The sequence below is a fragment of the Lingula anatina genome, chromosome 9 (genome assembly GCF_051362555.1).
Source record: "Lingula anatina isolate TDL-2025a chromosome 9, LinAna3.0, whole genome shotgun sequence".
Taxonomy (NCBI): Eukaryota; Metazoa; Brachiopoda; class Lingulata; order Lingulida; family Lingulidae; genus Lingula; species Lingula anatina.
The window spans coordinates 8,360,328-8,382,409 of NC_141775.1; the positions used below are offsets into that span (position 1 = coordinate 8,360,328).

General features: G+C 37.9%; 3 protein-coding genes across 6 annotated transcripts; 1 reads left to right on the forward strand and 2 right to left on the reverse strand.

The window, feature by feature from the left end:
- Positions 1 to 246: 246 nt before the first annotated feature.
- On the forward strand, positions 247 to 11,814 carry LOC106161008 (OTU domain-containing protein 3-like). Of its 3 annotated transcripts, none has more exons than XM_086995319.1 (9): positions 247 to 387; positions 4,956 to 5,371; positions 5,912 to 6,060; positions 6,378 to 6,490; positions 8,143 to 8,265; positions 8,750 to 8,941; positions 9,252 to 9,357; positions 9,675 to 9,814; positions 10,310 to 11,814. In XM_086995319.1, the coding sequence occupies exons 2-9, from the start codon at positions 5,157 to 5,159 to the stop codon at positions 10,508 to 10,510; spliced, it is 1,239 nt and encodes a 412-aa protein (XP_086851445.1). In that variant the 5' UTR covers positions 247 to 387; positions 4,956 to 5,156; the 3' UTR covers positions 10,511 to 11,814. The 3 variants fall into 3 exon arrangements, with proteins under 3 accessions (XP_086851445.1, XP_086851443.1, XP_086851444.1); XM_086995317.1 differs by lacking the exon at positions 247 to 387 and adding an exon at positions 4,026 to 4,159; XM_086995318.1 differs by lacking the exon at positions 247 to 387 and adding an exon at positions 4,031 to 4,154.
- On the reverse strand, positions 709 to 3,111 carry LOC106161042 (uncharacterized). The gene is made up of 3 exons (XM_013537874.2): positions 2,809 to 3,111; positions 1,386 to 2,224; positions 709 to 1,088 (listed from the first exon to the last, which is right to left on the reverse strand). The coding sequence occupies exons 2-3, from the start codon at positions 2,107 to 2,109 to the stop codon at positions 925 to 927; spliced, it is 888 nt and encodes a 295-aa protein (XP_013393328.2). The 5' UTR covers positions 2,110 to 2,224; positions 2,809 to 3,111; the 3' UTR covers positions 709 to 924.
- A 696-nt stretch (positions 11,815 to 12,510) lies between the features above and the next one.
- On the reverse strand, positions 12,511 to 21,021 carry LOC106161027 (uncharacterized). Of its 2 annotated transcripts, XM_086996038.1 has the most exons (5): positions 20,868 to 21,021; positions 19,519 to 19,603; positions 19,060 to 19,215; positions 15,167 to 18,519; positions 12,511 to 14,165 (listed from the first exon to the last, which is right to left on the reverse strand). In XM_086996038.1, exons 1-4 carry the CDS (start codon positions 20,878 to 20,880, stop codon positions 18,417 to 18,419), a joined length of 357 nt encoding a protein of 118 aa, XP_086852164.1. In that variant the 5' UTR covers positions 20,881 to 21,021; the 3' UTR covers positions 12,511 to 14,165; positions 15,167 to 18,416. The 2 variants fall into 2 exon arrangements, with proteins under 2 accessions (XP_086852164.1, XP_013393303.2); XM_013537849.2 differs by lacking the exons at positions 19,060 to 19,215; positions 19,519 to 19,603; positions 20,868 to 21,021 and having other exon boundaries at positions 15,167 to 18,420.
- Positions 21,022 to 22,082: the final 1,061 nt, after the last annotated feature.

The following is a 22,082-nucleotide window of genomic DNA, read 5'->3' on the forward strand; positions in this document are numbered from 1 at the left end:
CGGACTTTGCGGTTTGAAGTGCCCACGCTTGTCCGAAAAGGGGAATGTAATGACTCGTCTCTTCTATCAAATAATTGAAGTCATTATTGGTGTGACTTGCGTAATCGCAATAATGTCCAATCAGACAAAGGTGAACAGATCTACTCGCGTATAATATAGAAAAGAGTCATCTTAAAGACAAGTGACTAACTTATTATATTATGTGCAGGTGAACAATAAGCCGACTTTGTGGTTTCACACGGGGCAAGCAGCTCCCTATACTATAGACATGTACGTAGATTGAAGGGATAACAACTGTACATTTTGGACGAAGCATAGATTTTCCTGGGGTTAACAACAATATTTTCCTACAAACCAATGGTCGATGAATCCATTTCAACATTCAAAGTTAGTTCCTGCTTTTTTTTCTAAACTGTTTGTTCTTTTGTAATATCTCTTTAATAATCGTAAGTGTGATTACGTTAATCCTCTATTACTCGAATAGGGTTGCCATCTATGGAGGTCACGTGGTCCGATGGCAAGCACAGAAACCAGAATAATTGCGATAACCGCCACTTTTGTGGTATAATAGAATTTATTATATCTCTGTGAGTTCGTTACAGTGTATTTATTGTGAAATATGGATTTCATACGATGCGTTGATATCCCTTTACACATAAATTTTGCTCTTTTTTTGCAATCAATTCTTCACAAACGCGACTGAATCTATAGACTTTATTGCATTTTATTGTCAGCTTCTAAGCATCAGTAATGATTTACATGTAGTAATGAGACGATATTTCAAAAATACCCGCCATTATTGTCAGGGGGTGCAGAGAAGGGGGGGGAGGGGGATCCACATCCACCCCACACCCAGTATGTCATACTGCCCTCTGTCAAGGCAAGGAGTTATAACTCCTTGGTCAAGGGGACCTTAATGGTTGATCACGTCCTCAGGTTTTTCCCATTTTGGTCCAGCTGCTGTGATTGTTTCCCGGATCCTGATCTTGACCCACTGCGCCGATTTAAAGTTGCCGATAAACGCTGTACCCATTTCCATGATTTTGACTTCTCGGAGTCGAGCATTCTTCTCCCGCAGGCTGCAACACCTGGTAATAGTTCATAATAAAATTATAGGCCCAAGTTGTAAACAATGTTTACTTGCCGAGAAACGTTCCAATTTTACCTGCCTATTAACAAGTCATTTGACTAATTAAATAGTTAAATTAAGTAATTTACACAACAGCATTAGACAACAGAGAGAGAGCGAGAAGAAGAAGAGAAAGAAGAAGTACCGGTAGAAGTAGAATAAGAAGAAAAAGAAGCAGAGAGTGAGAGAGAAAGAAAGAGAGCGCCTTTTCAGTATATAACCAAGGACGTCAATTGACGTTCTTGTTATAACTTACAACCCAGGGCAGATATCAGCAACAGCACCCCACCAAGAACACTGAGTATCACGTAGAATGAGACAGTATAAGGGTCTGTCGCATCGTATCCCGTCCGCACTTTCACGCATTTATTAGCAGTCCTAAACGCGTCTGATCTTAGCTGGTCGCGGGTCATCCCGGTAATTGTGGACGTCGGCACGAGACATACCACGTAAAGAACCATCCCAGCGTTCAGTCCCGACAGCGTCGCTGAGCGTGAGGTTACCGTTATAGGCGCCGTGCGGGCGTCACCGTTCGTCACGGCCGTCTCGTAGTATAGAAACGAGTACCCCGAAAGTGACGGCGTGGACGGCCATGTAAAACTCACTGACCTCGAATCGACGTTGTCGGTCACTGTGGTCAAATCGGCAATAGTGCACTGGGTTCCAAAGAAGTGTTGATAGCACTGACATTGCATTTGAGACTCGGCGTTGAGACTACACTGTCCGTTTTTACAAAATGTGTTCGACGGGCACGGCGGGTTTGACGTCGTCGTTGTTGTCGTTATAGTTGTATTTTCACCTGCGGTTGAGGATACGTCTACTGTCGCTGTTGTGGTCAGTGTTGCGTTCGTAGACGCTGTCTCATCGGTTGTGTTTGTCAGAATTGCAGTACTAGTTGTATTGTCAACGGCGTTGACGTCGTGAAAAAATGTCCCCGCTGACAAAGCAACGATGATGAGTCCCACTGCCGCTTTCTCCATTTTGTTTTAATTAGATTCCTTTTATGTTCAGCGAGACCTTCATTTCAAAAGAATCGATCGATAAGTATGTTTTTTTGCTTTATCAGATAAGATTTGGAGCTGGTGCACGGGAAATCTGAAATCAATGAATCGAGAAACGTTAAAATATAATATATTGATGATAATCACGATAAAGGTCTTTGTAACGTTATTGTATTCGTTTATACATGTGATGAAATGATAATTATTGTTAAGAATGGTGACAAAAGCAATGTATTCAGACTTAAATTGGTATATGAGTGCACAAATGTCCTATACACACATAGGCCTACAGTCATATCTTTGTGTTAGGCACCCTAGCCTTTGGTTATTGATTATTTGCGAAATCTCTCTCGCTGTGGTCTTGAAAAGGCTGTGCAACGCATGAAACAAATTTTACACGTTATCCACACCTAAAACCCGGGTGTTTCACCCCCTCCCCTCTCTACCCGTCCTCCATTCACTCTCCTCCTCATCCACCTCCACTCTCTGTTGATGTCAAATACGGTCACGCCGATATACTGTACTCGTAGTTGTCAGTTTTCCACATGCTTTACTTTTACACGCAACTGATCTATAAAAATACGACAGATTTTAACGAACTTGACTCGATTGCGTCTGACAGGTGCGTTGTATGACCTACTCTAAGACCCGAGACACATCCCAAAATTGTAGACATACCTGTAGAGGTGATCGAAGCTCCTCGACTCCACCACTCTTCTTCTCCATGTGCAACATGGCCACCGCCCTATTGAATTACAAAAGGTGGTTTTCCTATTGATCCAAAGGACGAGGACAATGCGACGCATTCCATAGGTGACGCAGAGTGCAACAGTGTGGGTATGCACTAGTACTTGCTTAGCGCTTGAGTAAACTTTAAACTTAGTCAAAACATGTTAGTCCCAAAATATGAGTCAACTAGACCAGACCTTTGCGTTTGTCCAGCGCCCACAATATATTTGTTTGTTTGTCCAGCGTGCCCTGTCCACTCTTTCCTTATTTATTTGACCTTTGGCCACGACTTATTATCTCTTTATCGTGTGCACAAGTTACGCTGTCTAACACTCGTGCGGTTTTGCCTCCTCCCTTGAAGTAATTTGTTTATTTTTCCTTTACCATTGAATTTCGCGCGTTTTTGCGTGTACATCGGGTTAGATTATAATGATAAAAATGGCTTCGGTGTTTTTTGGTTTAAATATGAAAAGACTAAAAGGGAATTAAAAAGATAATCATCATATTTGCATAACCTCTGAGGTAATATTGTGATTATTTCACAAATAGGTTCTATTTAGGGACGAAATTAGGCAAATCCAATCGATAAGATGGTTAAGGAGCGCGTCCGTCACTAAGTTTTAGAAAGTCAGAATTTTCATTTTTACTCCTAATTTTTTTTCTTTTTTTGTCTGTTGGTTTGGTAAGTGGAAGTACCGGTAATTCACAACTGAACCTAAGGAAAACCTTAATGCTGTTGTTTTTAGGCCTTAAAATGCCTACCGCAGATTTGGCATTTCCCCCTTTAAATAATAGTTTTAAAAATTAGTCGTGAAATTTAGCTTTTGTGATCTTTAAAAAATCATGTGTTTAATTTACAAAAATTAATTTTTTTTGTTAACCGACCCTGTATGGTCGCTAACCGACATCTGACCATTGTTAAAACCATCAATTGTGTCAGGCTTCATGATGCATTGTTTTTTAGTTTTCATTACCTTATGATAAAATCGTTAACGATAAGCCACAAAGATAAATAAAAAACGAGCCAACTTTTTCAAGGAAGCAACTGATTGCGAAGATAGTATGTTCGTTATCAGACAATAATCCACATGGTCTCGGAAGTTGTTTTTCAAATTGTGATTGTTGAGTTGCGACTTTCTTCTCTAACGCAATGATCTTATTGCGCATGTCTCTTCACTTAGCAAGTAAACTTCCGGTATATGTCACAACTCTCGGCAACTTCAAGTTGCGGTTTTATTTGCTCAAAAGTTGTCGAATTTAAGATTAAGGCTACAGGTGGACCAAGAACTAAAGCTGTAAGGTACATTTATGTTTGTTTTGTATTATAATGGATAATATTTTATAGTCTAAAGCGTATTTTAACAGTGTTGTCATGTGTCCAATTTAGCGTTTCTCTCACGTCCATGAAAAATTACCCTGTTCTGGAGTAATGAAACCTCACCCGACATCCCATTGTATAGGTTTTCATGTGCATTGAATAGCACATTCATATTTTTTAAGATGAATAAATTGGCTTTAGATATTATGCTTTCATTCAAAAAGATGAGCTCTCTTCAAATTTGTCGCCAAGAAAATCGGGAGATGTGTGTATTTTTGACCTTGGGTTGGACGATGAAAACCAGTGTCACTGATATGTATACTGGTCTCAGGCTATTTATTATTTTCGTTCATTTTTTAGCAAATATATTTTTACTGTTGCTGTGCGTTTATACTTATTTAAAGTGCACATGTGTCATTCCAATGATTTATGAGTTAGATTTTTTTTTTAATAATTCAATCTGGTAGAAAAATCGCTGATAGGACACCCTTAAGCACTCTTCAGCCAGCTAATGTCAGATACATACTAATGCATCATTCTGATACATTTGCTTAGGTTTCTTTATTTTAACAAGACTGCCAGTTTTGAAAATTTGGACAAATTGCTGATAGGAAACCTTTAAGCACTCTTCAACCAGCTACCACCAGATACAAACAAACAAACACACCATCCTTATACATTTTGCTGTAGGTTTCTTTATTTTAACATGACTGCCGATTTCAAAGGTCATGAGAAAGTAACTGACATTTACCATCTAATGTGTTGTATTGCTTTTCAGGTTGTGAAGTAGATGTTTATTGCTGAAGTAGAAGAACGCTTAAGGAAAACATCCAGAATTATCTTGAGGATATTTTTTCTTTAATGTGAGCTGAACCTAGAAAAGATAGATTGTACGTACCCTTTTATAAGTTGTCCAGAGAAATCATTAGTCATACCCTCTTTTGTATGAAGACACATGACGTAGGTACCGTGACTGCACATGTCAGGGAGATCAAAGGGCTCAGGTCATCGTAATTTAACCAAAGGTCAGAGACTCGACGCCATGGCTCGCAAGAAGGACGAGCGTGCAGTCCGGCAAGCGCACCAAAGAACTAAGAAAATGGAGTCTTACCTTGCGGACGATGATAATTTTGGCAGTTTTAAGAACCAGCTTGGGAAGCTTGGGTTGGAGTTGAGAGATATTCCGGGAGATGGGTAAGATGTGGCCTGAGTGTTGTCAGAATAGATTTATGTTGTCAGCAAGGGTTTTCCCAGCAAACTGTCCAGCCGTCTTTTGGATGGCTGCGGCTGCCAACGTCATGGGATGGCCTATATTTTCAAAGATGACTGAAGGTTTTTTTTTTTTTTTTTTTTTTTTTTTTTTTTTTTTTTTTTTTTTTTATGTTTGCTTTAGCCATATTTGGACTCCCTGAAATTTTGTAGGAAATTACAGGTGGTAATTTTGGATTGCCCGTACCCCCAATTACTGGTAGCTTTTACACTGTTGTAAGAAGACACATGAGGTACTACGAAGTTGTCTAATTATAAACAAAGAAAATCCACTCATAATTTTAGCATCATTAATCTGGAAAAAAATCTAGGAACTTAAATTCTACTGACTTCAGTATTAGTAACAAGAAATGTAATCATTATAGCCTTATAGGCAAAGGTAAAAAAGTAGTAATCAAAAGAAAATCCATTTATAATAGAATATCACTACTTGTTGTTAATCAGAATACACTTCTCTTGCTCCAGGAACTGTCTGTTTCGAGCTCTTGGGGACCAACTGGAAGGCCATGCTCGCAACCACTACAAACACAGACTGGACACCACAGAGTATATGATACAGAACAAGCAAGACTTTGAACCTTTTGTGGAAGACGATGTTCCCTTTGAAAGACACAGTGAGTAATGGATTTCGTTTATTTCTTTCTCTCTCTCTCTCTCTCTCTCTTTATAGATAAAAATTTAAAAAAAATTAAAAACAAGTTTAACACTATCACTAAATGTCTGATGGATTCATTAACCCATTGTTTCCCCCATGAAAATCCTTTTTTTTATTAAAACGAACAGTTGTTATCCCTCTAAATATGCATACTAATAAGGACTTATGAGGTGACCTTGGACCAGTTAGACATATGTTAAAAATCACAAAAAATTCCAAATATATATAATTGATTGAATTATTATGTCATTTGATCTTGACCCATTTTTCTCCCAGTTGCTCTACTGAAGAAGCAAGGCACATACGCTGGAAATGACGCTTTGGTAGCTTTTGCTCGACTACATGGAGTGAATGTGGTGATACATCAGCTGAGTTCCCCACTGTGGCAGGTGAGTCGTATTATTGTGGTTACAGTAATGTCTTTTCAGTGAGGGGGAAAATAGTGAATTTTGTATACTGTATTTAATATGGTTAAATATGGTATTAAAATAGTGTATTTTTTCAAGTCATAAACTCTTAAAATTAGGTGTCAGTGGTTGTCAGGTTCTTCTTTTTTCTTTTTCTTTTTGTTTTATTTATTTATTAATTGATTTTTTAGAGATTCCTATTTTTCTCATTTTTTTTCGAGAAATTTCCTAATTTTTTGGTCTAGAAATGATGTTTCGTGCCACTTTGGTTATCATAAAATAAAATGTGGATTGCTGTCAGCTTCCGGGAGCCGAGCGCACACCAAACTTAATTACCCCCTTACAGCTTTTAGTAGGCGGGACGGACATTTAAGCAATCTAGTGAAACTCCTCAGGGGGATAGATCGATCTTAATATCTGTGGAAATGGTCTCTTACACTGGGCCCCAGAATAGGGCACATTTCACTCTGGCTATGGTTTTACTCTATCTGTTGCTGTTAGCTGGAATTTTATGATCCATTGTTGAAAAATCGAATCTCATCTCCTTTGTTTTCTTGGAATTTATTGACATGTTGTTTTCTTGTGAGTCGTGACCTTTGAAAGGTTTCTGTTGCAGCAGTTTGCAGTTGGTCTGAAGAGCTATTGGTGCTAAAACTTTAATGTCGTCTTGGTATTCAAATGTGTCAGTGGATGGGTTGAGGTCATAGATTGTGACCACAAAAAAATAAAGGGTCGTGATTCGAATCTTGTAATACACTGGCATGTCAGTGTGACATGTTAGCTTGACATGTCAGTGTGACTTGTTAGCTTGACATGTCAGGGTGATATGTCAAGTTGCCATTTGCCAAGTTTTAGTGGAACAGGTGATAAGCAGGTTTATCAAGTGAATTCCCATACTGAAAATTGCATAATTAAGGGTGCTTTCCCAGAGATTTAGATCGATCTAAAGATTAAGTTTTAGATCGACCTAACTCCCTGGGGGTTCAGGCTAAATTGCAGTCAGCCAAGCGGGCACCATAGTTAATTACCCCCTTACAGCTTGTAGTAGGCGGGACGGACGCTTAAGCCGGCCAAGCTGACAGTAATCTAGTGAGACACCCCACAGCGATAGATCGATCTAAAAATCTATGGAAATGGGGTGTAAATGGTTTCATAACAAGGTGCCAAGTTTCTATTTTTCCTCTTTTTAACACATTCTTATTTTTCCTGTTTTCTAGAGAAACTTCTTGTTTTTTTCCAATTTGTCTTAAATGTTTGACTAATTGAAAACTTGTCTGAAATGTATGACCAATATGTCTGTTTTCAGTATTAACTATGTGACAAGACTACATTACGTATTACGTATGCACATACAGTAAAAACTCATATTTGTCACACATTTTAATTTTTTTTTTTTTTGAGAGAGAGAAAGTTGGTGTGTGTGTGTGTGTGTGTGTGTGTGTGTGTGTGTGTGTGAGAGAGAGAGAGAGAGAGAGAGGTAGCTCACAACTGTCTGGGCCATTAAAATTGCCAATATAACTTTATAATTTCAATTTGATTGAATCTGGCCACAGATTTTATGATTTAACAGCTACATGACACAGATAAAGTTTTTGGCAGTTTTAAATCTTTACATCAGTGATATTATTTTACAGATACATGGCACGGAGAAGACCAACGCCAGGCAGTTACACATCTCCTATCACAATGGAGATCACTACTCCAGTGTACGGAAGATTGGGGACAAGTCAGAGTCACCCACTAGCATTAAACTACAGGTAAATATACAAAATATATTATGTTATTTTTTTATTTAATTCTTTTATTTAATTTTTTTTACAATGTTTATAAATTATTTGCGACTGACAGTGATGGGATTGGATAATTACGTGAAGTATTTAAATATAGTATGGTATAAAGAAGATGAAGGGCATTACATACTGGGAGGATCTCCCCCTATCTTGGGAGGATACAGCACAGCTGCCGGGTGACAGGCTCTAAAGCTAACAAGCTAACAACATCTTTTTCTGTCATAAACTGGACAAAAATGTGAAAATATTGTGTACTGAGTTATCAATAGGATGTCTAGTTTCTAGGAATCCAGAAATCGTGGAAAATTATAGTAATATATAATATAAATCAGGAATTTGCTTATACATATTCTTTATAATATTAAATGTCTCACAGTTTGTACTGTTCACATGTGTAGTACTAGTTGTGTAATGTATGTAAAATTTAATGTGACTTTTTTGTGTTCTCTAGATTGGTGATGAAGAACCAAAGTCCACAAAATCTAAAAACCCCAAGAAACCATATGAATACTCCTATTACAATGGTGATAACTACGATGCATACTGTGATACTGAGGACTATGGTTACGAGGATGAGGTAGCGAGGATTGTGAGGAGCGAGGAGGATGTGCAGGAAAATGTGATGAAGATGACAGGCTGTGCAGTAAGTTTTCAGAGATTTTTTTTTTCATGGTTGCTGAAAGTTGAAAAAAAACCCATTTTTTTTTCAATATATTTTTAAAAGTGTCCCTTATGGTTTTCATTTTTCAGCCCAGATAAACATTACAGAGGAATGGGTGGGTTGGTGGATGGATGGATGGAGGGAAGAAAGGAGGGATGAACAGATGGACTGTATTTTACACAAAATGCAATTTTTTACAATGAAAACTTCAATGAATTTCTTTCTGATGACAGACCTGTATAAAATACAAGTGAAACATTATTTGACAAGACTTTGTTTTCATTTTCTACAGGATGTCTCTCTGGTCAGGGAAGTTCTAGAAGAAAATAACTATGACGTGGAATCAGCAGTTGATCATTTACTGAGTATAATGGTCACTCTGGAAGACAGGGGTGTTGGTAAGATAGTCAGCATAATGAGAAATTGACTGGATTTCAGTTTCCAAGCCAAATTTCAAGACTCTTGTTTGGAAAAAGAAAAAAAATGAATATGACTAAACTAAGGTAGTTGATTTACCTAAACTTACTTTGCAGTAGTCAACTAAGTGTGTTTTGCAGACTATTAATAGTGCAGTCTAAACTCAGAAGCAGGTACTCGTAACAGCTCATGTTGTCTCTTCTTCTTGAATGATTGTTTATCAAAAATGAGATGAGGAAAAAAAATCAAACTTTCCTATGGGACTGTACACTACAATGCTAAGTGCCGGTATTTTCAGATCCAGGGTCAGCAGTTTCAAGTAGCTTTGCAGCAGCTTCCTCAGACTCCGTCAGTGTGGACAGTGGCATATGGTCACACCATGGGACGGGGACGAGAATTTTTGGGAATCCAGGGGCCGGAAGTGGAGCTAAACCTAAGGTAAGCATTCAGGGTATTGTTATTTCCTATATACAGTTCTGCTTAGTACCCTTGTCTTTTTGCAGTTACAGCTCATAGAATATTTATTTCTCTGCCATTGACGACCCCCCCCATCAGATATTTTTGAAAAAATATATTTTCAGGATTTTACTAAGTGTAAGATGATTTTTTCCTGTCCATCAGAAGTATCTTACTCTTACCTTCAGTAATATACTTTCTTTACCTTCATTCAGTGCCTAGATGATAATAATAATAATAATAATAATAATAATAATAACAATTTTTATTGAAATATTGCAACCCGAAGGTTGAAACAAATATAAATATACTTCTTATTTACCACAGGTGGTGCAAGTAACCTGCTTGCATGTATTGTAGGCCACTTTTAAGTGCTGGACCTTCAAAAGCTGCCCCCCCTCCCCACCCCCACCCCCCATCCAATGGATTTTTTAAAAGTCTGAGACCTAAAATGCTTTTGCCTTTTCAATTTCACAGGGTCAGAATCATCAAAAGGGTGCTACAAAACAACTAGGAAAACAGAAGAAACTTGAGAAGAAGAAAAGAGCCGAAGAACGCCATAGGTTAAAAGTGTTAGGAGAAGTCCCAGATAATCATAACCATAATCATAATGTACCTGACAGTGACAATGACGATACAGTTGTGATAACGAGCAATTTGGGGATGCTTAAAGTATAGTAGATTAGATGTGCAGAACATAGTGATACAATTGTGTTGAAATTCTGCATTAATTTTACATTAATGTTGCAGTAAGAGTCTAACTGATAATGTTATTAGTGATCAGATCTTTTGAACGATAGTTCAGGAGATGGATACATTGTAACCCAGTCTTACTACAATATTGGGATATTGCAAAAGCAATACAGTTACAGTATCAAAGTGATTTCCGGTTTTTACGCAATATTTAGTACTAGATTTATATTTCTCATTATCTCAACTGGAGGAATGCCAGCACTTTCATATTACCGTAGGGACAGTGTCTTTCATTAGACACGTGAAACCAAAACAAACTGTCGAAGAAATTAACTTTCATTGCAAAAAATTACTTTTCCACTTCTGTATTGTGAAAGTAATATTTGGTTTGCCAAAAATTTAACACCATTTTCAGTTTCATTCCTAAGCCAGCAAAAGAATGGTATAATGCAATTCACAATTAGGATACAGTGACATTAAAGTTCTTTACCAGATGTCAGCTGAGTGATGAAATAAGTTCTGTGCACAATTTGAATTAATTCTTGCTGGACAAAATGCAGAGAATTAGCCAGAGATTTGTGCAGATTTCGTAAAAAATGTACAGTGGCAGTGATACCTTATTCATCAACAGCGCACTGTCTGCCGTACATAGACGGTAAAGGTGATGATTGTAATCGTAAGACAGTTACAGTACTGTCACAGACAGTAGAGATATTGAAAGGAAAATCATGATACCGTCACGTTAAGACACGTATATTATGATGATGATGGTGCGACAAACGCAGCATGAACGAAGCACTCGATCTCACTGAGACAGAGACAGTGTTTATTAATTATATCTTAAATAAAATTCATTATTACTTTATTTATAGAGAAATAAATAGCACCACTGATGTTTTATGTGAACGACAACATTCTTGGAGGTATAAATCTGCTAAAATATTTTCACCTTGAAGTGTCTACCATCTAAAACGTAGGAGAGACCCATGGCATGGCTGCATGTTAGAAGGTAGCTAGCAAAAAGACCGCAGAATAAGCTATTCTCTGACCACAGAGATTTCTGTAACAAAATTGATGTATTGCTGATACTTCAATTTTGTATACTATTTAAGAACCCCCTGATGTCGGAGGATAAGAATAAGAATTGTGTACGAAGTCATAAAAAAATTATACCCCAAAGTTAAGAGTGATGAAGAGGGCCTGACGGGGCCTGTGTCAGAAAATCGCCATAACTAACTATAAGTAAGTAAGCTAATAAATTGGAAATAAAAGATAACTTTTTGATACAAGCTCTCCACATGATGTGATTTGTTTAGTTGTAGCTTTTGACGCGAGAACGGGGATAAAAGATGAGTTTTGAACCTCGGATGAAGTGACCAAAAAATTTAGACAAGCCAGACAATGCCATATTTACAAATGTTTTTTGGACCTGATGAGCTAAAAGTAAAAATCTAAAGACATTAAACATAAATGTCTGCAAATTAAATAATTTTTAAGGATGAGAACAATGAGAAATTGCCGAAATTTGTTTTAATCGCCGCGTTGAATCCCATAAAGGAGTCTCATGAAGTAAAAATATAAATAAACATAGTGAAAGTCTAAAAAACCATTATTACGTATACTACCTGTGAACGTGTGCCGATTTTACCATATGTCAGGAACGTATTGGAAATCAAAGGAGACGAGAACAAATAAACGCAATAAATCAGTAACTTGATTTAACAAAAAATAGAATATAAAAATCGATATAGACCACATGCCCGTAGCCGGGAAGGGGGGGGGGGGTCGAAAGAACACCGACAGGATGAGCCCGCGGTCGTCCTACAAGATTTGTTCTGGGGTATGATACCCCGAAATGCGATCTGACACACCTTGAAAACGGGTAGTGTGGTCCGATATAACGGTTAATTCAGGATCCTTATGTGCCGAGTCTGGTAGTTGGGTAGGCCTGGGTTTGCAGCTGTGGCGTACCACTAAATTAGGCGATGTTTTAATCAATTTATTTATTCAGTACATTTTACGATCAACAATATCGTGACAAAATATTCTATAACTACTGTACTAGGACTACATTTAACAATTAAAAATATCAGCAAATAAGTTTTATATTTAAATCTAATCTTACAAGAGCTTTTACAGTTTCTGTGCCATTCTCATTTATTATCCTCTACCAGGGCTGCAGATTAATTATGTGTATTTTTCCGCAGAGATATTTGTCATGTAAAATCCAGAAAACAATCTGTGAATATTTTGTGAAAAATTAATATGTAACCCTGGTAAAGGGTACGCATTCACAATATTATTGAAATTTAATGACGCTCGCGGAAGGCTGTTGAAGCTAAGACGAACATTTAACGCTTAACGTTATCATTTCTTTCTGCCAAGAAATTAACAGAACGAATTTTTAATAATTATCACATAAAGTCGCCATATATAGAGATTATAAGGTTATAATTCAGCGAGAATTAACGAGCCCAGATTGCCACACGTAGGCCTACTGTTTGCTAGCAGAATATTGACAATAAAGACATCCACAGTAAACTTTCAGAGATTTCAAGGTTAACTTGCATTTTCTTATTAAGAAAATTAATAGATATTAAAAGCTATTTCTTTAACTGTATTCTACAAAGACTGTAAGAAACTTGGCGCAGGTTAATGAACAGCGTAGCCTGCATCCAGGCCCGTAGCCAGGGGGGTTCGGGGGGTTCGAAAGAACCGCCCCTTTTGGTGGGAAAAGGTCCACTCTGGGTAAAATTTGATCTAGGTTCATGAAGTTTTTATTGAAAAAGGTCCACTTTTTCAGAACCCCCCTTTTGAAATTGCTGGCTATGGGCCTGCTGCATTGTTTGTTATTTACTGATATTAATTTTATTTTTTTTTTCAGGTCGTTTACTATACCTCTACTCTGCATATGTGTAGACTTGTGAATCTTTTTTTCCATGTCAAATCCGTGCAAATTTATAAGACGTCCTAATAGCTATATCCGGAATTATGGCTTCCTTTTTGATTCAAAACAATAACACGTTTTCTTAAATAAACTGTTTTCCTAAGGTAAACGTAAGCTTTACATAGCATAATGTGATTCTTACTAGTTATTCACATGCATGCAGACATACCTACTGTATTTGATTCCGCTTGACCTATCAAATATAAAGGTGTCAGAGGAAACAGCAATTCTGTCACAATGATAATAACGTGAACGTTCGGCCATAGATAACTGCATTTTTCTGCCATCACGTTGAGAATCTCACTTCTTCAAATGTTTGATTCTTCATATCGTCAATGGCAGATCTGAGAGGATGGAGCGTTTAATTTCCCCCCATCTTCTTGGATATCTTGTCTCCTTTTAGAATACCATTCTACTGCTGTGACAAAGGTAGGTCTGTACCCCCGACCACATGGCCCTGTTTTTCACCATACATATAGCGGTCACCGTTCCTCCTTTTAGCGCCCAACCGCAGCCTGGCCTGTTTCACGGTCGAACAAGGGTCGCACAAGGAACGCCTACCAGCGTGAAAGTTTTTTTTACATATAGCACCAGCACGCGCAGCTGGTTGCCTTCCGAAACTTCTTTGAACCGTACCAATAGATCAGGGGGTTCAAAACAGCGCTCATGCAGTTAAGAGAGGCGAAGAAAGACCTATAAAATATATTGGTTTCCGAAAGATGAAAACTTTTATTTTTGTGAAAACCATTAAATACTTCCCAGCAAAAAAGTGCCACCCCAAGCGCAATTATGTACATTGCTACAGAAGGGAGTTTTGACCCGTCGAATTGCCAGTAGGCTGGGTTGTTTGACGAGAACCGTTCAGAGGGTTACACGACATCATAACGAATCAGGCACAATAATGAATCAACCAATCAGGCAAGATAGCCTGGATATATGGCCGAACGAAGGAAACCAAACCCAAACTAGAAAAGCACTCCGAGAGCGCAGACCTCCGCCAAGGCAGCGATTTTTTATTATTATTAATTATTGATTGATTATTGATCCGGATCACCACCAAAACTAATCACTTCTAAGATAACCCATTTCCCACCTACCCTGAAAATTTCATCAAAATCGGTCCATAACTTTTTGAGTTATGTTGATGACAAACAAACAAACAGACACAGACAAACAGAGGTGAAAACATAACTTCCTTGGCGGAGGTAAATAGGATGTTAGCACGGCTTCCTCGTAGAAAACGAACTTCAGGTGCATCCTCCAAGCCAGAGGATACTGTATAAAAACGTGGCTTTGATTTTCTTACTATGGAGTACCTTATTCACAATTTGTATTTTTGTGTGAAAAAAAATCATTTTATCAGTTGAATAAAGAACATTGATTCATGGCATGATTTCCTGTATCACTTTTCGCGTTGCATTTGGGGTGACGCTTTTTTTTTTTTTTGCTAGGGGAGAATAAGCTTTAAGCTTTTAAAGCCGTTTAATTTCAACTTGCGATCTTTTGCAGCTGTGAAATCATGCAAAATTTGAAGGAATAATTGAATTAGAAAAGGAAGAGAAAATGTGACAAAAAACTAAGTCAGTTCTATGAAATGAAAGTCGACATTTGAGTCCCTAAACCTTTGTCAAACAGATTTTGGCCTTTTTTATCGACAACATGTGAAGTGGACATTGATGCTACATGTAACTTACCTGATATGTTTCAGCTGGGGAGTCATTCCATGCCTGAACTTCCAGGCTCCGATGACGGGTAGTGGGAGATAGAGAAGTAGCCATACAAATAGCACTAAGGCAAACGTCCTTGCCGCCAAGACGTCATTTCTCTGGTGTGGGATCTGCTGGATATCGGGCACCTGCTCGCGTTGCGGTAAATTTTGATCAGTACCCTGGTGAATATCTTGCAATCCTGTTGGATGCGCCCCTTGGTGAATATCTTGCAAACTTGCTGGTTCCACCCCTTGGTGAATGCCTTGCAATTCTGTTCGATGCCCCCATTTGTGAATATCTTGCGAAATTGCTGGATCAGCCCCCTGCTGTTCATGGCCATTTCTTTGAGGCTCTCCTCCACTTTGGTCCTGCACCTCCCTCGGCAGTGCCTGCGGCTGGGTAACACTTTTAATTTGGGTTCCCCTCTGGTCGTCATGATTCTCTACTGTAGTCATTACCTGATGGTCAGTCGGACTGACCCTTGCGTATTTCCTAACTCGGCAGTATATACCAAGATAAGACACTACGATTAGAATGGCGCTGAGGCCAAATACGGGCAGAAATAACGTGTAGTTGATGACTTCCTCTGTCCCGGGTAAATACTGCCGGTCGTCGTTCGTGCATATATAATAAGATGCTTTTGAATAAAAAGTGGCAGCTGTAGCCAGTGTCAGCCCCACCGTCGTGCTGACGACAATAGAGATGAATATAAGCACTCTGTTCGGTTGGTTATTCTGCTTTGCAAAGAACTGAATCAAGCGCAGTACAGAAATAGCACCGAGCAGGCAAACGTTGGTAATATTCGTAAAAACTGAAACGAATGACAGCGTGTAACATTCCCATTGACTAAGGCCCCGCTGACCCAAGATGTTCTGGCGCATATGAAGCGTAGCGCCGAAGAGGCATTGTAAAACGTCCATTAAAGATGTATAAGCTACTAGCGTGTTGATAGAAGTCCTGAACGAGCGTTTCTTTGCTATTGTCAAAATTACGCATACATTTTCAGGAAGTCCCACAACGATGACTATAAACAGAATCATACAGTTTATTAAAGGCAGTCCGTCAGGAAAATTGTTAGCGTTGGCGGTATTTGTTAAAGAAGAGTTTGATGAATTAACTGCATCGTTTATATGCACCGCTATGTCCTCTACACTGGCTGTATTATTAGGCATGCTAGCGTGTCATCAGTTTTACTGAGCAATAAGTTTCTTTGGTTTTAAACAGGAATCTGTCCGTTTATTTACGTTGCGTTTTAGTAACAAATGCCGATATCGAAAATCATTTGACATTACACGTTTTAAAAGTTACATACAGGTATGGACTTATATCCCTTGTTCTTCCATTGTGGTCTTAGCCTGGTCGACCTCTTCCTATTTTGGTAAACATGGCCTATTTCACCCCTCTGTTGATGAACTATATATCCGTTTTACTTCATGACTAGTCTTTGCGTTTTGTCTTTTGTCTTCAGTTCTCCTCTGGTAGGTTATAAATGCATCTCATTTCACATCTTCTTAAATATAGAGAAAACTACATGTACATGTACTGTCACGCACGCCCAGTTGTACCGCGTCTACCTTCTCGTAATAGAGAACGATAAAGTATAATACTATACATGGTTATTTATAGTACCTGCGTCACGATAATTCTCTCCTTTTTCCAGCCAATGGTATGATACGGCCCCATCCACTGGTGTAATGGACATCTGCAGCTGACGTTAACAGTTGACAGTTGAAATTTATCTTAAATATATCAAAACTTATTCACTTTGAAATAGCTCACAAAGTGCTTACATCTGTATTATTATTATTATTATCATCATTTTTTTTTTAGTATTTTCACGTGTCCTAAAAATTCCCGGTTTGCAATATACAGTGATCCAGTAAAATTACATCTGCCCTACTTTAACTGTATAGCCTCTGTATATAGCCTCGCGCGCTATAATATATCTTCATTAGTGACCGCAAATGCCTAAACTGAGAAAAGTGAGAACCTCAAGGATTTTTTATTTTCTGGGCATTGTCAACCTTTAAGTCATTTCACGATTTTAAGTAATTTCATTGATATATCCACAAAAAAGAGCCAAATGCATATATGGATTGATTCTTAACACCAGTCTATGTAAGTAGTTACTTGTGATTTAGCAATAAAATCGCCACAATAAGAATACCTTGACAAGCAATTATTAAGTCACTATTAGCTATATTTTGGACAAACGAGGAATGGGAAATGTTCCTAACGGTGCGTTTCAAGACACGGATGTGGCTGTTATAAAATCCGGGCTTAAATGTATGTTAATTGGGTAAATCCTGACAAATTATTGAGTAGTTTCTAAATTTCCGAAATCAGATATATATACAGTGAGTAATGCAATATGTTGATTTTGTCGCTAATGAGAAGATTAATTTTGTCCTAAATTTGTTTCAAGACACTGACGGCTGTTATTAACTTCAGATAAAAACAGGCACAAAGTACACTGCTGCTCAAAATAGAGTATCCGTACATTTTAACCAGCTCAGTCTGATGTGAAAAGTATGAATAATTAAAAATATAAATGTCTAAGCAAGGATTTTTTTATCTGGTCGACTCACCATTATAGGGACCTGTACCGGCACTCACATGTAGTGTACAGATAAGATACACACACATGCATGATACACCTAAGTGCTGGTCACATTATGAAATGATAATTGAAGGTGAAGTTAAGAATGTTGCGAGGCTAACACCCCATTTCCATAGATTAGATCGACCTACTTTAGATCGACCTAACTCCCTGGGGGTTCACGCTAAATAGCTGTCAGCCGGGCGGACACGAAAGTTAATTACCCCCTTACAGCTTGTAGTAGGCGGGACGGACATTTAAGTCGGATTATCTAAAGTAATCTAGTGAGACTCCCCGCGGGGATAGATCGATCTAAAATCTATAGGAATAGAGCCTAAGAAACACATACACTAGCATAATGTAGTAATGTATGTCTGGGGATGTCTTGTTCTCAGTTTTACGCAGGCTACGAGAATGTTTTCTACGTGCTTATTATTTTCTTGAATTTCTTTCGTCCTTTCACCTTGACCACTATCAAATTTTCCATTTATATCTGAGATCGGGTCAATACAACTCCCTGCATTTGTGAATGAGTCTTCTTCCCAGGAAATATTTTCAGTCATGACCAAAGAACAAGAGCATGGGTCGTCTGCGCTTGGGTTCAGTCTGCCAGGGCCTGGTGATGACGTCATGTTGCTATGGTGACGCCAGACTGGCAGGTGTGTGGTAAATTTCCTCGGATGTGTCAGGCGTTTCCTCAAACATGGTTCCGCTGACATCACTAACTCGACAGCGTCTCCTAGAGAACACAAGCACCATAAGTAACAAGAGTTAAAACAGTGACTTCAACCTAACAGCTGCTTTGCTTAACGGAAGGTTTATTTCTGTGCTTTGATTTGAACCCAAATTTATAAAATCAAATTTTATAAGCTGATGTACGGATGTATTTCAGTCCCCTTGTCTCATTTAGATCTGCCGGTCTTACAATCTATACCATTAAGTCACACAGTGCTGGGTATATCAATTAAACCAAATCGTAAAATGGATGAAACTGATGTAACCCAAAGCCTAGATTAAATTTACCATGCAATGGCCGTACGTTGCTCATATAGGCCTACTGCTCGTAATTCCTTTTTTTTTTCGCGCACGCAGACAATGGCCGTGCGAAATCGCACGGTTTCATGGCCTCCATAATCTCTACGATTTTGTCAAGCTGAAACTTTTAACAAATTAAAAGCACTATTTAAACGGTTTACAACTATAATGTATTTATTTGCATATAACAACACATGAGATTGGAGGTGTGACAACCTGTTTTGGTCAAGAGTATATTTCTTACCATTGAAAAGTCTTGAAAGGATAGCTGGACAGGCTGAAACTAATGGACGAGTTCCTCTGTTGGTCTAGGTTGTTCTTAGGGGTAACAACAGCTGGTAATATGTCGTATATTGGGGTCTTTTTTACAGAAGGCCGTGTCTCTCCTCCAGAGCTATTCCTGGGCACGAATCATAGAAAAATAAGTCTCAATTTCATGGCACTTCACTGATATGTACTGAACTTATGTAGCAAAGGAATTAGATAGCTACACGCAGGACCTACAATTGTAGCTAATTCCTTGGTTTTGAGCAAGACGGTGATATATTGAGGTAATATTGAGATAAAAGTGTCATTTTGTAATTTATCTCTCTGTCTCTCATACACACACGCAGACACACAAACACACACACAGCTTCTTGTGTTTTTTATGGTGCTTCACGCAACGATGCCTGTCTGAGTTAATAAGAAATTAACGATTTACCTTTTTGAAAGCCGACAACTGATCAACAGGACAACCCATACAACTACGATGACCACCAGAGCGGAAAGTATCCCAACACTTAGCCCTGAATTCAGAACATATACCAGTGTTAAGAACGTGTGTGTGTGTGCATAAATGTTTGCGTGTGCACCTCTACACGTAGCAATAGGATACTACTAAGTAAGCGGGTTTATAATGTGGTCGCCATCAGTGAATTTTATATCTATAATACTTTTTTGATGTCCGATGATATTTTCTCACTTTCTTAAAAATACATTTGAAGTCACATTTTTAGCACCAAAGCCGACCAATAACCACCATATAGTTTCATTAACCGGTAGTATATCTTTGAAAAATGCATCGTTTCATTTTACCCTCAAAATGATATTTGAACGGATTTTTTTCTGCTTGCTTTCTGTGCTGTATATAAACTGGGCAGATACGTAGGCCTACATGTAATAATTCACAGTTACTCGATATATTTGGACAAATGAGGAATATTGGAAATGTTGCTTCCGTTGGTTATAAGATTGCCCTTTTAGTACGTATCAAGGCACGGACGTGTCTGTTATAAAAACCAGGCTTAAAAGTTTGTTAATTGGCTAAACCTTGCCCACAATTTCCATAACCAGTTTTAAACAATGAGTAATGGAATATGTTGCTTTTGTCGCTAATGAGAAAATTAATTTTGTTCTACATTATTTTCAACTGTGATAAAAAACAGGTACACAGTGCACTGTTGCTCAAAATGGTTCCCCCATTCTCTAGAATTTGGTTTTTTTAAAATAATGTTATAGGTTTTAAAGTTATATCTATAGAATATTTCATATCTATAATGCTTTTTGATGTCTGATTTTATAGATGATATTTTTTCACTTTCTTAAAGATACATTTTAAGTCAAATTTTTTACCACGAAAGCCGACCATTAACCACCATATAATTTCAAATACCGGTAGTATAATTTTGAGAAATACCAACAGACATCGTTTCATTTTACCCAAAAATTGATATTCAAACGAATTTTTTTCTGCTTGTTTGCTGTGATGTATATAAACTGGGCAGATACATGTAGGCCTAAGTAGGGCAGATAAGTAGGTCAAAGTTACGACCAAAATTTTGATGAAGGTGCAGCTAAAACCTTTTCCATGGCTGAACGAATGATTAATTCGGTTTATTTCTTGGCATGCCGACTTCATTTTCTTCCAATACGTGCTGTTGTGCTAATGCTTATTATCATTATTATGGAAGGATAAACATAGCTTCACTAACATGAATCAATAAAAAAGACAATATTTAATCACCCAGTGAAAGGTATGTATACATTATCGGCAGTTATATTCCTACTCACTCTCATCAATCATCTTGTTAAATATTTCCTCACGTATTCCGTCCCTTGCAATGATCTTTTATTTTCAAATTTACTCCTATATATCTACTGGTTCCATCGCTGATTACATGGTTGATGTTTCTGCACGATCGTTCTAATGACGGGTATTAGAAAAGTCTGCACACGAAGCACAGAAATAACGCACTCTTTGATATGTTGGCCTATTATTCATATGTCATATGACTCCATTTTATTAATTGGTCACTACTTCCCAAATGATAAGTGGGTTAGAGAGTAAATCGTTTAATAAGATAGATAAGGTTTGTGAAATATTTTTGTTTTCCTTCATCGATATCATATGGCCCGCTCTTTGCATTAAGTAGTAACGTTAAAGCTATACTAACATTGTTTCGCGGGAAAAAAGAGGAAAAGAGCCAAAATGCCTGCTACGGAATATTTCTATTGCACTCCGTAGAAAAAATGTAACATAACTGTTGCATGGCTTTAAAACTGACGTCTTGACTTTGGAGAGGGTGGGCGGGGGAGAGGCCGTGGCTGTGTAACATGTACAAAAGAGTAAATCATTTGTCAGTACGATGGTCACTTTGCTTCTAATATGATTGCAAACAATAATTTCACTGAAGCGGATGATTAACTAGTCCAATTTATACCCGGAATCTCGACCGTGTTGAAACTGGCAGGTGTATTTGTTTCTCATTTCCACGTTGCAAACGTGAAATGCTCTGTCAATATCTTTTCGCACACACACAAAAATAAAATTTTCAACTGAGGCTTATTCAAGGTTCCTTCAAAATAAAATCGTGTCTATATCATAGGCCGTTATCACAGTTGCGATAACACGATATTTGGGATAATACTAATACTGAATGTTGTGCTCAATCAACAAATAAGGTGACACTTCAGATAATACGACGCAATTCATGGATAACGCACAAGTATCTGTAGATAGCCCTGCTCATAGGTTAAAGGGATAACAACTCTTCGTATGAGATCCATATTTCATAATAACAACATTATAAATAATTCATTAAGTATAATCATTCCTATTTTACCCCAAAACGGCGGTTATAGCAATCTGGAATCTGTGCTTGCCATCGGACCACGTGACCTCCATAGATGACTATCATCCGTAATAATCTCTTAAGAAATTATTACAAAAACAAACTTTTTTTTAGAAAAAAACAGGGATTAACTTTGAATGTCGGAACAAATTCA

What these genes read in the sequence shown, in the direction of transcription:
- LOC106161042 (XM_013537874.2), bottom strand. Translation starts at nt 2,109, where the DNA reads ATGGAGAAAGCGGCAGTGGGACTCATCATCGTTGCTTTGTCAGCGGGG. An exon ending in GCTGATATCTGCCCTGGGTT is followed by an intron (nt 1,089 to 1,385) that starts GTAAGTTATAAC and finishes AACTATTACCAG; the next exon opens with GTGTTGCAGCCTGCGGGAGA.
- LOC106161008 (XM_086995319.1), top strand. Translation starts at nt 5,157, where the DNA reads ATGTCAGGGAGATCAAAGGGCTCAGGTCATCGTAATTTAACCAAAGGT. An exon ending in CCACTAGCATTAAACTACAG is followed by an intron (nt 8,266 to 8,749) that starts GTAAATATACAA and finishes TGTGTTCTCTAG; the next exon opens with ATTGGTGATGAAGAACCAAA. An exon ending in TGAAGATGACAGGCTGTGCA is followed by an intron (nt 8,942 to 9,251) that starts GTAAGTTTTCAG and finishes CATTTTCTACAG; the next exon opens with GATGTCTCTCTGGTCAGGGA.
- LOC106161027 (XM_013537849.2), bottom strand. Translation starts at nt 16,353, where the DNA reads ATGCCTAATAATACAGCCAGTGTAGAGGACATAGCGGTGCATATAAAC. An exon ending in CCCCAGCTGAAACATATCAG is followed by an intron (nt 14,166 to 15,166) that starts GTAAGTTACATG and finishes TATATTTTATAG; the next exon opens with GTCTTTCTTCGCCTCTCTTA.